At 40.7% G+C, this 21,263-nt stretch overlaps 1 protein-coding gene across 1 annotated transcript; it reads left to right on the top strand.

Annotated features, from left to right (window-relative positions):
• The first annotated feature begins 18,813 nt into the window (after positions 1–18,813).
• LOC126381365 (uncharacterized) lies at positions 18,814–19,707 on the top strand. Its single transcript, XM_050030862.1, has one exon. The coding sequence runs from the start codon at positions 18,814–18,816 to the stop codon at positions 19,705–19,707; it is 894 nt and encodes a 297-aa protein (XP_049886819.1).
• The last annotated feature ends 1,556 nt before the right edge of the window (positions 19,708–21,263 follow it).

Genomic DNA, 21,263 nt, shown 5'->3' with positions numbered 1-21,263 from the left:
TAACGCACGATAGTCGACGCACATCCTATCACTTCCGTCTTTCTTCTTGACCAAAATGATAGGACTCGCGTAGTCAGACCGGGACTCACGAATTATGCCTTTGCTAAGCAAGTCATTGACGATCTCGCGCACTCGATTTTTTTCATCGATAGAGATCCTATAAGGCCGATGAACTATCGGAGCTCCTGAAGTCTATTTAATTTCCATGCTGCCTGTGTTCACTGTAGATGTAGCTGTACCGGTTATAAACGAGCTTGAAAATTCATGAATAACGTCCAATAAAAGTTCCCTGTCTTTACCAGTAAGCGTGGTTTTAATGTTATCTAACTCTGCACTGGACACATGCAACACAGAAGACGAACGATCTAACCTTGTCAGCCGCTGTTCGCTATCAGTCCGAATGTATGTCATACCTTTCCTGTTGTAAAACCAGTCCGATAGTAGAATATCACAGGCTCGTACACGCACTCAACAGACAGACTCCTGACACGTCTACTCTCGCCTGACGGCTCTCGTAACCACGTGGTGCGCACGAGACTGTGTTGTCTGTGTCAGTGAATGAATGAATGAATGAACGCATACATTACATCCCTTCCTTGTTATATTTTATTTGTATCAACCAGGTAACTAATGAATTAAACAAAATCAGCAAGTACAATCAATTAAATGTCAATTACTTCAACAAATACAAATCCTCTTGAAACATTATTATAATCGATACTACAACATCAAAATCAACAACAAAATAAGTTTAATTTTAAGTTTAATAATAATTTTATTCTCCAGTACTTTCTTCTCGATTCTCTTTTTCTGACTCTCCCTCCGGAACTACCGCCTTCCATTCTCCTTCTACCTTCTTCAAATGAATTATATTCCTTCTATATGATTCACCGGTTTCCTCATTTCTTACAACACAGTCTCCTCCATTAGTGCTTTCTACAGTATACTGAGTAGGATTAAAATTTGACGCCAATTTATTTGCTTTTTCCATGCTTTTTACATAAACTTTATCACCTTCAATTATGTCTGACTCAACCGCTTTCCGTTTCCTGTCACCAAACTCTTTTCCTATCTCCTTCTGTGTCCTGTCTCTATCTCTCACATCTGAATCATTTAGCTTTGTATTTGCATTCTCTAATGAAGGAATTTTGTCCCTATTTTGCCTTTGAAAAAATAGTTCCGATGGTGTTCGGCCAGTGACAGAGTGGGGCGCGCTATTGTACATCATCATGTATTCGTACAAACATTCTTTCGTATCCTTCCGTTCTATTTGACTGATACGCAATCGTTTCAAAATGTCCCTATTTTGTCGCTCGACCTCCCCGTTCATTTGAGGCCAATATGGAACCGTATGATAAAGGCGAATGTTACATTCTCTGCAGTATTTACGAAATTCTTCACTTACAAACTGTCTCCCATTATCAGCAGTTATGGAAACAGGGAAGCCAAGTCTGCTGAAGATCTCTTTCAGAATTTTAATTATCTGTGTGCTTGTGATTGTCTTAGTCATTTTCACCTCCTTATATCGACTATAATAGTCGATGACAACTAATATATACTCATTGCTTGGAAGTGGTCCTAATAAGTCCATAGCCACATCTACCCACGGTCCTACAGGCATTTCCCGTCTCTTCATGGGCACTGGTGGGTTAGGCAAAGCCACCAAGGTGCAGCCCTTGCATGATTTAACCAAATTTTCGGCGTCCTTGTCAATGCGTGGCCACCACACTTTCGATCTTAAACGGCCTTTCATCGCCACTATACCGGGGTGGCCTTCATGTGCAGCGTCTAACACACTTTTACGTAGTCGATGTGGTATTACGATTTTGTTACCTCGCAACAAAATGTTTTCGAAGAAACACAACTCATTCTCAAAAATTTTGTAACCCCTTACCGATTCAGCCCAATCATTTTGATGAAGTCCTTTCCTTACGTCACAAATTTCTTTATCAACTTCAGATGTTCTCATAATTTCGCTCATGGATATTGCCTGTGGTCGCGCAAAATTAACCACCTGACATACGTGTATGTCGTCTCCATCAGATGGGTTGTTAGTTGACTTACATAATCGTGACAAAGGGTCAGCAATATTACTTTTTCCCGGCTTGTACATAATCCGATATTTGTATGATTGGAGGCGTAACACCCAACGTTCTATTCTTGCGCACGGTTTTGACTTTTTCCCGAAAAGAATCTCTAGGGGTTTATGGTCAGTGACCAGGTCGAATGCCTTGCCAAACAGGAAGATATTAAAATGTTCGACCCCCCAAACTAGAGCCAAAGCTTCCTTCTCCGTTTGGCTATATCTCCGTTCACAACTTGTAAGGGTACGATTTCCATATGCAATTATTCGAGGTCCATTTGCATCAATCTGAACCAGAAGAGCCCCTAAACCGACTGGGCTCGCGTCAGCGATCACCTGAGTTTTATCTCGGACATCGTAATACCCCAAAGATTGAATCTTAGTAAGCCTGTGCTTCAAATCATCGAAAGAATCTTGTTGCTCTTTTAACCACAATTTTTCAATATTGGCATTTTTACCTAGCTTCTTTCTTAGTAATTCTTTTAAAGGCTCTGAAATAGTGGCCAAGTTAGGAATCCATTTATTTATGTAGTTTAGAAGACCTAAAAAACTTTGAAGTTCCTCTATGGATTTAGGCACACGAAAATCCATTATGCTCTTTACATACTTGTCCAATGGTGTTATGCCTTTAGGTTCGAGGTGATGTCCAAGAAAATCTACGCTCTGCGTTTTGTATATGCACTTGCTTTCATTGAGTAATACATTGTTGTTCTTTAGTGTTTGCAACACTTTTTTAAGCCTGTTATCGTGTTCCGTCTCATTATCACCATACACCAGGATGTCGTCAATGAAATTTATAACTCCGTCGCATTGAATTAACATACTCTCCATAATCTTCTGAAATAACTCCGGTGCACATGTGATACCAAACATTAACCGCTTATAACGATACAGACCGTTTGGAGATATGAAAGTGGTTATGTGTCTGCAGTCCGGATGGATCTCCACCTGATGAAAGGCATTCTTAACATCAAGCTTGGTAAAAAACTTTGCCTTGTTTATCTTCGGAAGCAACTTATCCATAGTTGGTAGTGGGTGATTCTCTCTCATTATCGCACCATTTGCACGTCTCATATCGACACACAATCTCAACTCTCCATTCTCTTTTAGAATCGGGACTATAGGCGAAACCCATCTAGAAGAGCCTTGTACCTCTTCTATTATGTCTTCGTTCAGAAGTTCCTTAATTTTATCATCCACCTTCTTTTCTAAAGGAATAGGCACTCTGCGGCATGGTTGAGAAACAGGTTTCACGGACTCATCAATCGGAATCTCTACGAGGACATCTTTGAACTTTGGAAATGGTGAAATCGGGCTTTCCATATGATTGATACCAATACCCACTTTTAAAACTCCTAATTTCAGTGCTGATGTTTTTCCCAATAAATTCCTTGTTCCTCCGCTTATAACATAGAAAGTAGCAAAGTGTTTCTGGCCATTTGCTTGAATTTCAGCTTCAAATGATCCTTTGACTGTTAAAGGAGATTGACTTCCATAGGCAAGTAGAACCTTCTTAGGATCTCTAATTTGATTCTTTACCCGTACACAACTATTTTTCAATCTCTCCCACGTTTTATCAGTTACAAGATTGGGTTTACAACCTGAATCAATCAGTAAATCGATTTCGACTCCTCCCACCATGCAACTTATGGTAGAATCATTATCTATTTGAAAAACATAATCCACTTCTTCATCATCTACCATGTCTATATTATTTTCATTTCTATTCTTCGGTCTCTTCCTATTTTCTGCGCTTGTACCAGAGTTTCCGCTGTATTTTCTCTTTTGTGTATTTGTTTCAGAAACCCGAGATCTACAATGTGATAAAAAGTGCCCCACCTTTTTGCAAAAATGACAGGTTTTATTTTTAGCTGGACATTTCTCATCGGTAGATTTATGAAACCTGCTCCCACATCTAGTACAGCGCAAAATATTCTGCGGTTTCCTCGTTTCGTTTGAACTACTCTGATCCCTTCTATAATTTCCTTTATTTCTTATTTGGTTCACTTCCAGGTTTTTTTCTCCATTTCCTCCATTTCCGTATATGTTCATCTGATGACTTACTAATTCCAAGGTATTCGCTTTTGAAATTATCTCATCTAGAGTAGCCTTATCTCCCATTGTCAAAATCTTTTTACGTAGCTCGCTTGACGTACATTTATCCGTAATTTGATCGATTATACAGTTCTCTGGTTTATCAAATCCACATTTATCTGCTTGGTTTCGCAAACGTACTAGAAACTTTTCCATCTTTTCTCCTGTTTCCTGTTTCAATTGTCTAAATACATGCCTCTCGTAGACCATGCTTTGTTTTGGGAGAAAATACTCGTCAAGTTTTTCTAAAGCAACTTTGAAAACATCTTGAACCTCCGCTGTAGCATTTGGTGGTGCTTCGGTTCGTACACTAACGTCAGCGTTAGCTCCGGGTAAATTAGAATAAATTTCCTGAAGTCCTGGGCCTCCAAAGTGCAACAGAGTAGCTCTCTTCTTTATAGGGTTTTGAATGTCGATGGCCTCAAGATAAATTAACAACGACCTTTTCCAACGTTCCCAACGAACGCCAACAGACGAAGTGTCCCCTTCGAGATCAAGTCTATCCGGTCCAGGCATAAAATTCGCCATGGTATAGTTTTACTTCACGGATTTGATAGTGTGATCTGAAAATAATGCAAAAATCCATTCTAGAATAGCCTACCTAACCTAGTTAAAACAAACAAAACCGAAGCATTTTGTATAACCTACCAATTGAATGGCAGCAACCTATAAATTTAATGGCAATCACCTACCAATTTAATGGCAGCAACCTGCCAATTTAATGGCAGCAACCTACCAATTTAATGGCAGCAACCTACCAATTTAATGGCAGCAACCTACCAATTTAATGGCAGCAACCTACCAATTTAATGGCAGCAACCTACCAATTTAATAGCAGCAACCTACCAATTTAATGGCAGCAACCTACCAATTTAATGGCAGCATCCTACCAATTTAATGGCAGCAACCTACTAATTTAATGGTAACGTTTTAGTCTACCTTTAATCAATATGATAAATATGTATGTATAATTATAGTGTCAATGTACTAAGCTCCTGTGCTATTACACATTTTTGGATTTATACTATGTACAAGTACAAATAAAATTAATATTACATTACAATATAATAGGTATATGTCACTATAAATAAGTATATAAGTTGTTATTCATTGTGAAGGAAACATTTCCAGTAAGTACACTTCCAGCTAATTTATGTCCTAACTCTTTATATCTGTGTTACTTTGCCATGGTTTGTTATTCTGTGATATAGGTAACTGCTAACCACACTACAACACAAGATTACATATAATACCATAATCAATAGGTAGCTTCACATAATATGTAGTAGGATTATTGACATTATTGTATAATTTAGGTAAGTATATTACAAATATCCCTTATAGTTTGTTTTAACGTGGTGGTTTTAAAGTATTAGGTATGACAAAAGTTATTGTAGGTACTTATTACATACGTATAGACTGGTTAAATCATAAACTCTCAAAAATATTCTTAACATTAAATTTTCATACGTAACTTTCAAATAATGTAAGTACGTAATATTTTCGATCTATCAAGGGACTGAATTTAAGTGAATAGGTAGGTACGAACGTTAATGTAAACAATTAAGTATCAGTTATTTACTTTACAATTTACTAGATGTATAATAAGTTTCTGTATGTACTTATTTTCATTTTGCGATATAACCTACAATCTTTAAAGTGCATACCTAGTTAAGCGTCCAGACTGCCTGGAGAATGCGCCACGTTGCACATTCACCAAGATAAGCTCATGAAGCGTCTAGACTGCCTAGAGAATGCGCTACGTTGCATAAGATAAGCCATGATGAGATCAGACGCTTGGTCCCTTCCCATTAGTTTTTAAGGTAGTCTTAAGCTGAACTTCTTTTAGACAATACGTGTGTCTTATTCTAAATAAATAGTTTTAAATTCAATTAAATTGTCTTTTTAAAAACAGTCCTCTCACCCCGGGTGATTTATCTGGCGCAGCCGGTAGGATATTTGCATTAAGGCTGCACCTGAGGACTAGAAAATCGGTCGTCGGGTCAAAAAGTCGCAGATATCCACGAACCAAATAAATAAGTTAAACACAAGTGAGTGAGCGGACAGAGTGAAAATCGTTTTCACATAATACGAGAGACACATAATTCTACGAAGTTCAGTGCAGCTTTATCGTGGAGGATATGGCAGTGAGCAGATTGTGAGTGACTAATTCGCATTCCACTTCTTATGCTTATCTATTCCTGTTAGTTGCGGGCTCAATTATTAATAAGTGAACTCTATAGCTCTATATAGTTTGTTTCGGTTAACTTCACTGAGATAAAGAATATCTGATTTTCACATATCGCACTAAAATAGGTGATAAGTGAACTTTTAAGTATTTTTATTACTTTTGTTTGTTACATTTATTTTATTTTGTGTGTGTTTCGTTATAAAACTAAATATGGCTCAAGTAACGTTAGTTCCCAAAGAAATGCTGTGTTTGATACCGAAGTTTAGTGGTCAACCTGAACAGCTTAATTTATTCTTATCTAAAGCTCAATATGTACTAGATAGTTACACGATACAGGGTAACCTTGCTCAGAGCAAATACCTTTTCCATTGTATAAGTAGTAGGCTTGTAGATAGAGCAGCTACCCTTATCAGTGAGAGACAAGACATAACGTCCTGGGATGCATTGAAATCTGTGTTACTTCAGCATTTCGGTGACCCACGCTCAGAGGAGTGCATTAGTATTGAACTCGAGAGCATGAAAATAAAGTCGGGGGAGTCCTACAATGAGTTCTGTAACCGCATTCAACATGTTCGCAGCGCCTTATTTGCTAAAGTAAACCGGTTGACCGACGAAGGCGTGAAAGCAGCCAAAATGATCATTTACAATAACAGCGCGCTCAATGTTTTTCTATATAACCTTCCGGAAAACCTAATACGTATTGTTCGCCTAAAAGGTTGCTCCACTCTCGAAAATGCGTTAGGCATCGTAACTGAAGAGGTGAATTTCCAGCACCAATATAACTCTAAACACAAACAGTTAACTTCAACACATAATGTACAACCACAAAATTCTCAAAATGTTCAACCCCAGAATTTTAAATTTAATATTCCACAAAATACACCTGTCTTTCGACCAAGTGCTTTACAACAGTTCCGGATGCCATTACCTGGAAATCCTCAATTTAAATTTGGGATTCCACAGCAGATGGGCTATAAGCCAAACCTGACCCAAAACCAAAATAATTTTAAACCAAACCCTCAATTTAAATTCGGTATTCCCCAACCTCAAGGTTTTAGACCCAACTTCAATCAAAACACACAGGGTTTCAAATTCGGGATTCCCAATCAGTATCGGTTCGGGATTCCACCCCAGCCTCAGGGATACAGACCCCCTGTAAACAACTCCAAACCATTGGACACTGATGTCTCTATGCGAACAGCAACAAGACAGTACATGTTAGATGAACCTGAAGGTAATAATAACCTTTTCTATAACTACGAACTTGCGGAAACTTACTGTCATCCAAATGAAGGAGATTATGAAGCATATTACGATCTGTATGAAGAGCCGACCAGCTCGGAAACAACCGAAACTACCCCGGATTTTCACGAGCCGGCCGCACCCAACAACCCGAGATAGTAAATCTTAATTGTGATAGCTTATTAAAATTACCACACATCAACTTACCTGAGATAAATGCTCGTTTTATGATAGACACGGGAAGCACTCGATCGTTTATCAGCCCAAGGAAAGTTGACGAGTTCTTCGCCAACTATAAGTTCTTCGAACCCTTCGAGGTTGTAAGCACTCACGCTCGTAGCAGACACGACGAAGTCATCGTCATACCCCTTCTGAAAACTTTTAAGAGCATGTTACAACATAAATTTTATGTTTATGACGTCGATAATCGCTACGATGGCTTGATCGGTTCCGACCTTCTAAAACAACTAGGCGCCACAATCGATATGCAGAATCAAGTTCTCCTAACGAAAAATGTAGAAATACCAATAATATATAACCCACCATACGAAGTGCAGCTTCAACCACGTACTGAAACACGCGTGACGATTCCTGCAGACCTGAAAGATGGAGAGGCGATTATTAATTTCGTAGATTTCGGTAAAGACGTGCGTATGCCGAGCGCAATAGTGACATGCAAAAATTATTTCGCGACAACTGTAATACAAAACGCCTCTAGAGATATCGTCACATTAACTTTTTCTAAACCGTTGCACGTCGAAAAATTCGAACGAAATGAATGCAACATCAACTTTACCACGACTAATATCGAGATTGACGAATTACTAAAAGACAATTTAAAACGACTCCGGCTTGATCACATGAACAAAGAAGAAAAGGATAAAATATTTAAATTATGCCATGAATTTCGCGACATCTTTTATTGTGAACAACTACCGCTAACTTTTACCAACGAAGTAAAGCATAACATTCGTACAAAAAATGAAGATCCCATCTATATTAAACCATTTAGACAACCACCAGCTCAAAATCTGGAAATAGAAAAGCAAGTGCAAAAACTCCTCAAGGACAATGTTATACAAGAATCCCATTCACCATGGAGTGCCCCAGTCCACCTCGTCCCAAAAAAAATGGATGCCTCAGGCGAGGTCAAATACCGAATGGTAATAGATTACCGTCGCCTGAATGACGTCACCACCGATGATAAATATCCACTGCCCAACATTACCGATCTATTCGATAAGCTGGGAAAGTCTACATATTTCAGCACAATAGACTTAGCAAGTGGATATCATCAAATAGAAGTTGCAGAGCAGGACAGACCGAAAACAGCCTTTTCTACACAATCGGGACATTACGAGTTCACTCGCATGCCGTTTGGACTCAAAACAGCTCCGGCCACGTTCCAGAGGGCCATGGATAGCATTTTAAGAGGATTGCAGGGTATACACTGTATGGTATATCTTGACGATATCATTGTATACTCATGTAGTCTTCAGGAACACATAGAAAAGCTCAGGAAAGTTTTCGAACGGCTCAGAGCAACTAACCTTAAAATAACCCTGGATAAATCCGAGTTCCTCAGGAAGGAAGTTCTCTACCTTGGCCATGTCATTACAAAGGATGGACTACAACCAAATAACGATAAGATAGAGGCTGTTCTCAATTTCCCATTGCCTAAAACACCTACCGAAATTAAGAGTTTCCTTGGCCTCGTGGGATATTACAGGAAATTCCTGAAAGATTTCGCCAAAATTACACGACCCCTAACAGTCTGTCTGAAAAAGAAAAACAAGGTTGAAATCACCGATGAGTTCAAAGCAGCTTTCGAAAGATGCAAAGAGCTCCTCGTAAGCGCCCCTCTACTTCAGTTTCCGGATTTTTCGAAACCATTTGTGTTAACCACCGATGCTTCCAACTTTGCCATCGGTGCAGTACTTTCACAGGGACCAATAGGAAGCGACAAACCCATTGCATACGCGAGCAGAACTCTCAATGACGCAGAAACTAAATATAGCACCATCGAAAAAGAGCTTTTGGCCATTGTATGGGCCGTAAAACACTTTCGTCCGTATCTGTACGGCAGAAAGTTTACAATATACACAGACCACCGACCCCTCGCATGGTTGAATTCCATGAAGGACCCAAATTCCAAATTAACAAGATGGAAGTTGCGACTTTCAGAATTCGATTTTGACATTATATACAAAAATGGCAAACAAAATAGCAACGCGGACGCGTTATCCCGTATAAGGCTAAATGCTTTAGGTAAAGACGATACTGAATCCATGCAGGTGAATGTAGACGAATCTGAAAGACGATTACATTCTTACTTGGATGATGTGGTTTCTGAAATTGAAAGGTTAAGTAACGCGCAACCAAATCGGGAAGACGAAGTAATATCAATAAGCAGTGGAGAGAAAGAAGAAACAACAAAGCATGAGTTAGAAACTGAGTACCCTATATTATCGCCTTCTGAAAGCACCATTACAATACCAGAAGGAACGATGAGTAACATGTCTCTATCACAAACTGTTAATTCGGCACCAGACATGGACACAAATGGCATACCTATTCTAAACGAAGCCATAGACTCTAAGCCTAATCAGATGTTAATTTATACATGGAACAGAAACGAAACGGCTGTAAAGAATATCTCTAGTAACAATCAAAAGATATTCGAAGCACATTTACCAACAAATAGGCCAGATTTGGTCACTCAATTCCTAAAAGAATATGTAAAACCGAAAACTAAGCATTTCATATATTTTGAAAATGAAATTCACCGTAAACAGTTTACACAAGCGGCTATAAAACTTTTTAGAAAAGGAACAGTCAAACTATTTGAATGCACTAAAAGAGTTATACATGTAGAGGACGAAGAAGAGCAACGACAAATTGTTTTAAAATACCACGAGAGTAAGACATGTCATCGAGGAATCAACGAAACTCTCATGAAGCTGAAACGCGTATACTACTGGAACAATATGAACATAACAGTCAGTAGCGTGATAAACGCGTGTGAAATTTGTAAAGCAATGAAGTACGACCGCAAACCATACAAACCTGAATTGCAGTTGACACAGACGCAGACAAAACCTTTCCAAGAATTGTTTATGGATTTGTTTTCAATAGAAGGGAAATTCTTCCTGACCATCATTGATGCGTTTAGTAAACTAGGACAGGCTTTCGAAATTCCTAATCGCTCTACACCGGAAGTAGTAAGAGCTCTGATAAAATACTTTTCATTCTACGGTGTCCCTGAGAAGATAAGCGCTGATCCCGGATCAGAGTTCAATAATACATTAATGAAAGAAACGTTAAAATTTTATAAAATAAACTTACACATAGGGACACCTCATAACCCGAATTCTATGGGCATGATCGAAAGATTTCACTCTACCATCCTAGAAATTTATCGCCTTGCGAAATACGAGCAGAAAATTACGGACGCAACTTCGATCATGACATACGCAATAATGGCGTACAATCACACCATACATTCGACAACAGGACTTACACCTTTTGAAGTCGTATTTGGACATACCGACTGTACTAATGCTTTTAACGTCGAGTTTGACAAATATTACACGCAAAAACTGGTAGCCGAACACGCGAGACGAACCAAATATCTGTATAAATATATGACGGAGGAAATGCTAGAAAAAAAGGAAAAGGTTAAAGAAAGACGGGGAGGAGAGACAGGGTTTAATATAGCAGAAGGAGACACGATATTTATAAAAGGGGTAAACACAAGACGCGGTAAAGATAAGCCCCGGTTTCAAAAAGCAGAAGTGGTTGGAGAGATAAGTAGGAATGTAGTACCTGTCGATGTTAGGAACCGTAATACCAATGTACCTATTAAGGACATTCGTCGTCCTCCACAGGGTCGTGCTCCTGCTGGTGGTCCAGTTGAGTCAGAGCCAGGAGGAGGCCAAGCTACAACGGATTGAACACAATCCCGGGATACTTCCTGTAAAAGAGGGAACTGCTATTATAAGTTACGATAAGTGGATAATAATTAAGAATCTAGATTTAAGTTTAGTATACGATGATATAGAGTTTAATTTCAACCGCTATGCGAACCTCAACAAACACGTCCTAAACCATTTTGGCAAGAATGTTTTTAATTTCGAACTCGCGAATGTCAAAAGTCAAACTGATCACCTAAAACACATAACTTTCACTAAACTCAGACAATTAAATCCATCAAAAAGAATAAAACGTGGACTACTAAACCCTTTAGGGTCACTTATAAAAGTAATAACTGGCAACTTGGATAATGAGGATGCTGTGAAGTATGATAAAATGTTAAATGAACTCAAAACTCGACAAATTTCAGAATTAAAGAAAATGAGTCTGGTCACTGAAATGTTGGGGACATTTACGAATAACAGCAATGTAACAAAAAATAATTTCATCCAATTGGATAGGGAAATTTGGGACATTAGAAAAATACTGAATGAGTCAATGACAAATTTTACAAACAATAGATTAATTCATATTTACAATTTATTTTTACATAACTTCCAAATGTTGTATATCAGATTGGATGAAATAGAAACAGCAATAGCATTTAGCAAAATGGGAACTCTCCACCAGTCAATATTAGACACTGACGAATTTGTAACTGTTTTAGGAAAAATTGAACGTAAAGAGAGCCTTGCATATCCCGTAAATTATGTAAATTTAATTAAAATAGAGCAGTGTGTAGAGATTAAGGCATATATCAAAGAAAATCAGATAGTCTTTATCATCGAAGTTCCCTTGGTCAAAAAGGGAATATACGATTATTATCACGTCTTTCCTCTACCTATTACAAACAACCTAAATCAATCTGTCCTAATTATCCCAAAACAACCTTACCTTATTGCGAATGGTTCGAACACATTCTCACTCACCAAACGCTGCAAAGAGTTGGAGAGAGGCTTCTTTATTTGCTACGAAGAACACATTCCCCCAAGATCCATGGAGGATACCTGTGTGGCGGACTTAATGAAGTTTACTATGAATATTACCACCTGTTATCCTGTCCTGGTGGAAGTGAAGACAATTAAAGTAGAGCCCATACAACCTAATCGATGGATTCTCTACTCTAAAGCCAACATCCTTTTGAAGACACGCTGTGGAAGTGAGATGAGCAGAATCTACATCAGAGGTACTTACCTGGCTGTGATCGATGATAACTGCGAACTAAAAATCGATGACGTCACACTGAGGCATCATAGTTCCGAAGCATCTCCAATACTATATCCCAAGTTACCTCTTATAAATTTTCCGGAAATCCCAACTTCAGCAGCAGCATCGCCCTGGAAGCCTATCAACTTGGATGAGGTCGACCTGCGACATCTCCAAGTGTTGTCGTACGCCCTAAAAAAAGCTGACAGTGTTGTGCTAAGTGAAAGTGATAAAAGTGTAAGTGCGGTAAATATAAATAGCATTAGTATAGGAACTCTATTTTTATATATAATCTTAATTTTAACAATTTTTATCGGTATCTTCATAACTTTAAGAAGACGTCGAAATTCTCAGTCTCAAAAATCATCCCCTGAGAATTTCGAAGTTATGGAGGGAGGAGTTAAGCGTCCAGACTGCCTGGAGAATGCGCCACGTTGCACATTCACCAAGATAAGCTCATGAAGCGTCTAGACTGCCTAGAGAATGCGCTACGTTGCATAAGATAAGCCATGATGAGATCAGACGCTTGGTCCCTTCCCATTAGTTTTTAAGGTAGTCTTAAGCTGAACTTCTTTTAGACAATACGTGTGTCTTATTCTAAATAAATAGTTTTAAATTCAATTAAATTGTCTTTTTAAAAACAGTCCTCTCACCCCGGGTGATTTATCTACCTACACTGTTTGTTTTTATCTTTTCCATTCCCTTTTTTTTTTTTTTTGTGATTAATCAATCAACCTTATAGTACCTTTTTGCTCGTCGCCAATTGTAAAACCAGTCCGATAGTAGAATATCACAGGCTCGTACACGCACTCAACAGACAGACTCCTGACACGTCTACTCTCGCCTGACGGCTCTCGTAACCACGTGGTGCGCACGAGACTGTGTTGTCTGTGTCAGTGAATGAATGAATGAATGAACGCATACATTACACCTGTTTAACACATCCGTGCCGATCAGGATCGGTGCAACAATGCTGTCAGCAGGAACCACAAACAAGTCGACCTCCAGCGAAACCTCGGGCAATTCTACGACAGTGGTTACATAAGATGTCGATTTGATTTCCTGACCACCTATACCTCGCAGCAAACGATAAGTGGGACGCTTATTAAATTCAAAATGTTTCAAGACTGACTCTGATATTAACGAAATATCTGACCCGCTATCTATCAGTACATCTACGGGTACCTTCCGAATTACGGCAGGCATCACGTTGCTAGTTCTTGATTCGTCTCTGAGCAAAAATTTACGTTTTTCTTTTGATTGCTTTCCGTCTCAGATCGTTGTTTTTGAAAGCAAGATTCAACAACGTGGCCGTTACGTTTATAGAAGGTACAGTGTTTAAGAATCCTATTTTCTCCTGTCGACGAAGGGGTCGCTTTAGCAGTCGAGGTCGTCGGGGTAGAACCAATCTTAGGCCTTTTAGGACAGTACCATTTCTTGTGTCCTACCTTGCCACAATAATGACACGCAACATTATTATTATTATTTATTTTATTATTAAATCTTAATGCTAAAAATACAAATATCAATGCCCTGCAAAACTGTTTAAACAGTTTGTCTGCAGGAAAAGAGTCTCTACTAATAATATGAACTTATATCTAATAGTCAATTAATAACATACAATAAGTTAGCTAGGACACGAGTCTAGAAGGTGTTGTTTGATTATCATCGTTAGATTTGGGTGCTTCGCGTTTACGCGGGTAGGTTGGTGCATTATTATTGTAACGCATCATTTGGTTTGAATTTCGCAAATCGAACTTGGGCTTCATATACGCTGATAAAAATTCAACTAAGTCCTTTGTATGTAGTTTGGCGTTAGTTGCCATAGCCCTAATTTGCGGATCGGATATACCCCTCACAACAATTGCTACTTTCAGCTCGTCCGATAAACCTCTAACAATATTGAGACGTAGAAGCGATTTGCGGGCGTACTCCGCGTAAGTAGAAAATTTATTCGAATTTGTCGACATTACATCGTACAAAACTGTGGCCATATCAACATTACGCGGACATAAGGAACGGAATTCAGATTTAAAATTACTCCACGTACGATCACTCGTGACCCAGTCGTTCATCCACGATTTCGCGTCACCACGTAAACAACTACCCACACGCCCAAGGCACTCGCGGTCATCCCAATTGTTTATCTGTCGAGCACGGTCAACTTCTGCACACCACTCATCAAAATCGTGTACGTTGGGATCAAAAGGAGAAACATAAAAAGTTTGAGGCTTTGTTTGAACTAGAGCAGATAATGCCCCGACTATTCTATCGGCCACATCCTCTCTTTCCTTGGCACTCATGTCCGGAATATGAGAGATTTGTCCCATTGCAGACTCTCCTACAACTGCATTACCACCAGAAATGGGGATCGACACAATGGGTGGCGGTGGCATAAAACACTCGGTATCACCGCGAAGCTGACTCGAGACTTGCGTTTGTCCAGCCGAAGTCTGTAATCTACTCTCAATATCACTGATCCTACTCATGATTTGCTCTAACGCATTATTACGCGGCCTATTGTGGCGGCCATGCGAGCTATCACGATGCCTGAGATTGTCTCGCGAACTACGCGAAGTACTACGACGCCTAAATTCACTGTCCCCTCGATTACGAGAATGTTCCCGACCTCTAGAGTCGGGGCGTGAAGAACGAGTAACATGATTCCGGGTTTCAACTGGTGTTCGATGACGCGAACGACGTCGTAGCCGTTCTACGTGGTCGCGGCTTTTTGATCTTGACGAACGTCCAGACATGCTTAGAAAGTAAACAGAAAAAAAAACTTACCCCAAGAAAAGTCACTCACGAAAACTCTACGTATATAACTGGATGGAATTCGAACTAGAAAATCGCGGGCTTATCCCACTTCTGATCTTATGAACCAGTAGTGAAATTAAGTTTTTAAAAAAAAATAACACGTGGTAACCTTAAATACTTTTACTTTAAATAATTCAATATTACAAACGTGCAAAATCTAACAATAAAAAAAAAACTTATGAAAATAATATGGATCTGAAAAGTAACGAAATTTAGAATACGAAATTATACAAACTGAAAAATAACAGCTACCCGTGTACCAACAAAAAAAAAATATCTTGATATGTAATGCGTCCGTCGCACCCTAGCGCCGAATGAGAAGTGAGCCCGAGCCTCGGGTGTCATCGGTTTTTATAGGCGACCGCTCGGACCGGGTTCCGCAGAGGGGGAATCCACTAACACAAGTTTATTTTTGTTCCTGGTATTAACAATGTGGCGATCGCTATTTTTTGCAAATAATCCTATATGTTTTTTTACATATATTAAGTTTTCAAAGATATATTGTGATGCCAAAGTTAAAATATTAATTTCTTTAAATTTATTTCTAAGTGACATCTTGGGTCCACATTTGTAAATCGCCCGAATGGCCCGCTTTTGCAGAACAAAAATGCTGTTCACATCTGCAGCATGACCCCACAGCAAGATGCCGTACGACATTAGACTGTGGAAGTAGGCAAAATAAACTAATCGCGCGGTTTCTACATCGGTTATTAAACGAATTTTTTTGACCGCGAATGCTGCTGAGCTGAGCCTTTTGGACAACTTATCAATATGGGGACTCCATTGCAGCTTAGCGTCCAAAGTAATTCCCAAAAATACAGCAGTATCCGTGAGGTCCAATTCCTTATTTTTTACAATAATAGAATCGAGCGGCCTACTAACATTCGATAACGTAAAAATAAAATTTTTAACAAAAAAAAAACCGACTTCAAACGCAAAACTAAAAAGCAATAAATAAATTTACTTCGCACAAAGTAATTAGTACGTATTTTCAATTAGTTAATTATTTTATAAATCTGAAGCCGGTGCCAAGGAAATGCTACAACGAAGTACCGATTCATATATTTTTCAATACTGATTGTTTTGTAATTTTTTGTTTGACATTGTTTTGTAATTGCTTTGATATAGGTATTAAACAATATTGTGTGTACATAGTAATTTGATATTGTAGTAGGGTTGTTGTAGCATTTACTTGGCACCGACTTCAGAATTATAAATTAATTAACTAATTGAAAATACGTACTAATTACTTTGTGCGAAGTAAATTTATTTATTGCTTTTTAGTTTTGCGTTTGAAGTCGGTTTTTTTTTTGTTAAAAATTTTATTTTATTTTACGATTTTAAGTGATGGTTAGACCGAGCAAGGATGCAGACAGACAGATTTTCTGATTTATATTCATATATAATAATATAATATATTATTAGTAGTGATCACAATTATTATTGATGAACATGTTTACACACACACACTCACACACGCGCTAACGCACACGAGCACACGCGCACGTACACACGCACACACACAGATACATGCACACACACAGACACACGCACACACACACACACACACACACACACACACACACACACGCGCGCGCGCACACACACGCACACACACACACACACACACACATGTGTATGTGTACATACACACATGTGGTTGTCAGTGGAAGCTGCTATCATACACACTCACGCATACATATAGATACAGTAGATTTCGCGTGGTTCGCTCGCTGCTAAAGCAGCTCGCGTGTCCTGTTTATTCGAAACTGTCCCTCTTCGTATGGCGGCCATCTTGTTTTTCCGCCATTTTGTTTTATTTCACCGGCGACAGAATTTGACCAAGATTTAAATGGGTGTCGTGGAAACTTAGCTTTTGTGTACGTACAAGAAGTCGTGGGCCATATACTACATCCATGTAATTAAATTTAGATAAGATAAGAGAGTCACATAGTTTAATACGTGTATCTGTGTTGATGTATTGCCTGATATGATATAATATTTTAAGACGATTTGCCGTTTTGTTAATTACATGTTTTTCGAATCTCAAATTATCATCCATGACTAGTCCCAGATTCTTAGCTTCAGTAACTCGTTCTACAGTTTCGTTACGGATGACTACATTCGCCCCATGGTTTGATATGCTATTCACCTGTTGTGTTGAGCCTAGTATCATGTACTTAGTTTTACTTCCATTCAACACCAACGAATTAGACTCCGACCAACATGTAATGCGCTCAAGGTCATCATTGAGTTTGGCTACGGTGGATTGAACATCACAAGGCTTACAAGCTATGTAAAGTTGCAAGTCATCCGCGTAAAGGTGGTACTTGCAATGCTGAATGTGCATCACGACATCGGCGCTATAAACGATGAAAAGCAGAGGCCCCAAAATTGAGCCCTGCGAGACTCCTCGTGTAACGGACTTGGGTTGTGAAAACTTTGACCTTCCAGACTCATTCTGGAGTTCCACATACTGATTGCGATACTCAAAGTAACTGCTAAACCAGGCGATGGCAGTGGGACTGAAACCGTAGTATTTTAGCTTTGCCAGTAGCAGAGGGAAGTGTATACAGTCAAAAGCTCTACTAAAGTCCAGCAGAGCTAACAGTGTACCCTGCCCATTGTCCTGTGGTGACCAACCACACGCGCCCTCTTCCGCTGCCGCCTATGAGCTTGGGCAACCGCAGATCATACGATGCGGTTGACGTCACGAGTGGCGTGACTAGCCGGGCCGGCGCCGGCGCACGATCATGCGCCGCGCGCGCCCGCACACCTACCGCGGCCGCCCGGCGAACGAGTCTACGCGACGTACCTCAGCGCGCCGCGGCCTGCGCGCCCCGCGCGCCCTCCGGAGTCGCCTGCCCACTTCGGAGGAAACAAAACCGTCTGCACGCCCTCGCGGAAGACACTCGCTTTCGATCTCCCATCGCGTACATTAGTTTCTTTGCTGTTGTATCGCTTCACGTCCATAACGCAGTGTTGCTTATTCTGTTAAATTCATTGTAACATTGTGCAATACATAATCATCACCAACCGCTGTTTGCTTCCGCCTCACCTCTGCTTGCGCAACATCACCCGACTTATTGCTGCGGCACGAGTCGCGGGTTCGATTCCCGGTCCGCACGACACAACAGGGGCCTAGGTTCTACCCAGGACCTATATAACCCCTAAATTGGTGACCCCGACGTGATCGACCGGCATCGTCATGAGCAGAGCTACGAGCGACGACAGGGAAACCCGTTCCGGTATCAACAACACCGAGAACAAAGGAACAGGTATGGCGTGTGGTACAAGTAGCGTGAGCGAAGCGAGTGTAAACGCAGTGAAAGTCCGAGTTCCCCCTTTCTGGCCAGAGGAACCTGAAATATGGTTTGCGCAGATCGAGAACCAGTTCTCGTTGGCCAACATCACCAAGGACGAGACCAAGTTCAACATAGTCTCAGGAGATCTCAGTCAGGAGTATGCGCGGTTGATGAAAGATTTTTACACAAATCCACCAAAGGAGAATAAGTATAGTCTCTTTAAAGCTGCTCTTATTAAACGCCTCACCGACTCCCGCGAGAAGAAGACCTTGCAGCTTCTCCAGAACGAAGACCTGGGCGACAGGAAGCCAACGCAATTTCTGCGTCACCTGCAGAGCTTAGCTGGGCCCGACATGCCGGACGAATTCATACGCACGGTCTGGACAAGCCGCCTTCCCACTCATGTTCAAACCATTGTTGCTTCGCAGCCCAACAGCAGCCTGGAAGCAGTGGCAGACCTGGCCGACCGTGTGGTAGACATCGTGCAAGCACAACCGGTCGTCGCAAGTACCAGCATGCCGACCCGATCACCAGGTACTGCTTTGGAAGAGCGGGTTGCACAACTGACTCGGCAGGTGGAGGCATTGATGAAGAAAGGTCAGGCACAATATTTTAATAGTAGCAGGAGGGGCAGGTCTCGCAGCAGGTCATCGCGCTCACGTTCACGCTCAAACTCGCGGGGACAACGCCCGGAAGGCCACCCCCACTGTTGGTACCACTACACCTTCGGCAGCAAGGCAAGGAAATGCACACCACCCTGCAGCTTCCAGGCGGAAAACTCCAAGGGCAGCCGCTAGTGGCCGCAAGCGACTGTCCCACTTCAACATCAGGCCGCCTGTTCATTTCTGATCGACGGACAAAGGTAAAATACCTTATTGACACGGGTTCGGACCTGTGCGTCTATCCACGATCAGCTGTTCGGTCGGTGCAACCACACACAAAGACGGAGTACCTGTTGTTTGCGGCGAACGGTACGGCCATTTCGACATATGGCTACCTCCAGCAGAATTTGGACCTGGGATTGCGACGTGCTTTTCAGTGGCGTTTCGTCATCGCAGACGTCGCTAAACCGATAATCGGCATAGACTTTCTCGCCTTCTACAATTTGCTGGTGGATTGCAGAAACCAGCGCTTGGTTGACGGGGTTACATCTCTCTCCGTTGCGGTGCCCAGCGAGAAGGAAGTACACAATAAATAAATAATAAATAAAATAAAAAGAGTTTATTTCGGACATGTTCCATAGTGGTTAGTAACAAGCAATAAACAACTTAATCTAGTGTTAGTAATATAACGATAAAAATAAAAATAAAATAACATTTACACACGACACGGCTCGACAATTATAAACAACAAGAAAACGTACACATTAACACAACACATTACTAATAAGCAGGTTCCCACCGCCTGGTCACCGGTATCTGCAAGTCCACTTCAGTATGTAAGCGCATCCAGTGGCCCAGCAGTGGGGAGTCCCACCTATCAGTCAACACGCTCAGAATGCCGTTTGAGCTGGAACGTAAGCGCCTCAATAGCGATGCATACCTCTTCCTAATAATTGCAAAGAAACAATCTGTATTGTGATCGGCAAACATTTTTGACGCACTGCAAAAACGCGGCAGCCCAAACAGCACCCTGAACGCGTTATTGTATTGAACTCTCAAGGCGCTGTATGAACTCCGCGTATATTCAGTCCACAGACTGCACGTGTAGAAGGACTGGCAGTACGCTTTAAAAAGCGTCACCTTAACCTGTTTAGTACAACGTGCAAATCTGCGAGCCAACATATTGCATCGCACAGCCAGCGCCCTGCGCTCCCGTTCAATATCCACATTATCGCTCAACGTATCGGTCACCCAATGCCCCAGATATTTAAACATATCCACTTTCTTCATCTCTGTACCGCATAAGGTGACTGGCGGTGTGGAATAAGTTTTAGACCCAGCTTTGAATATTAGAAATTCACTTTTGCTAACATTATATCTGAGCCCGTGGGATTCCGCGTACGCCTCGCAGATGTGTAGCAGTCGCTGCAATGCACCAATCGAGGGGCTCAACAGCACCATGTCGTCAGCATAACTAATATTGTTTACAGAAACCCCGTCGATGTGACATCCCACGTTGGTGCTGTTCAGCTCCTCGATCAATCGGTTCATGTACAAGTTGAAGAGCTTGGGTGAGGTCAACCCCCCCTGCCTCACCCCGCACTCCAACCTATACATGTCCGAATGCACACCTGCCCACCTTACACTATTCCTCTGATTACTGTACCAATATTTAAATATTGAAACAATGTCCAGAGGCAGGGTCGTGTCGTTGACCATCTTTTTCCACAGTACATCATATGATACCAAAT

This window comes from Pectinophora gossypiella, unplaced genomic scaffold (assembly GCF_024362695.1).
Source record: "Pectinophora gossypiella unplaced genomic scaffold, ilPecGoss1.1 Pgos_47, whole genome shotgun sequence".
Lineage (NCBI taxonomy): Eukaryota > Metazoa > Arthropoda > Insecta > Lepidoptera > Gelechiidae > Pectinophora > Pectinophora gossypiella.
Note: the sequence above shows the minus strand (reverse complement) of the source record. Positions and strands in the feature narration are given on the sequence as shown.

Excerpts from the sequence above, each read along its gene's own strand:
- LOC126381365 (XM_050030862.1), top strand. The coding sequence starts at position 18,814 with ATGAGCAGAGCTACGAGCGACGACAGGGAAACCCGTTCCGGTATCAAC.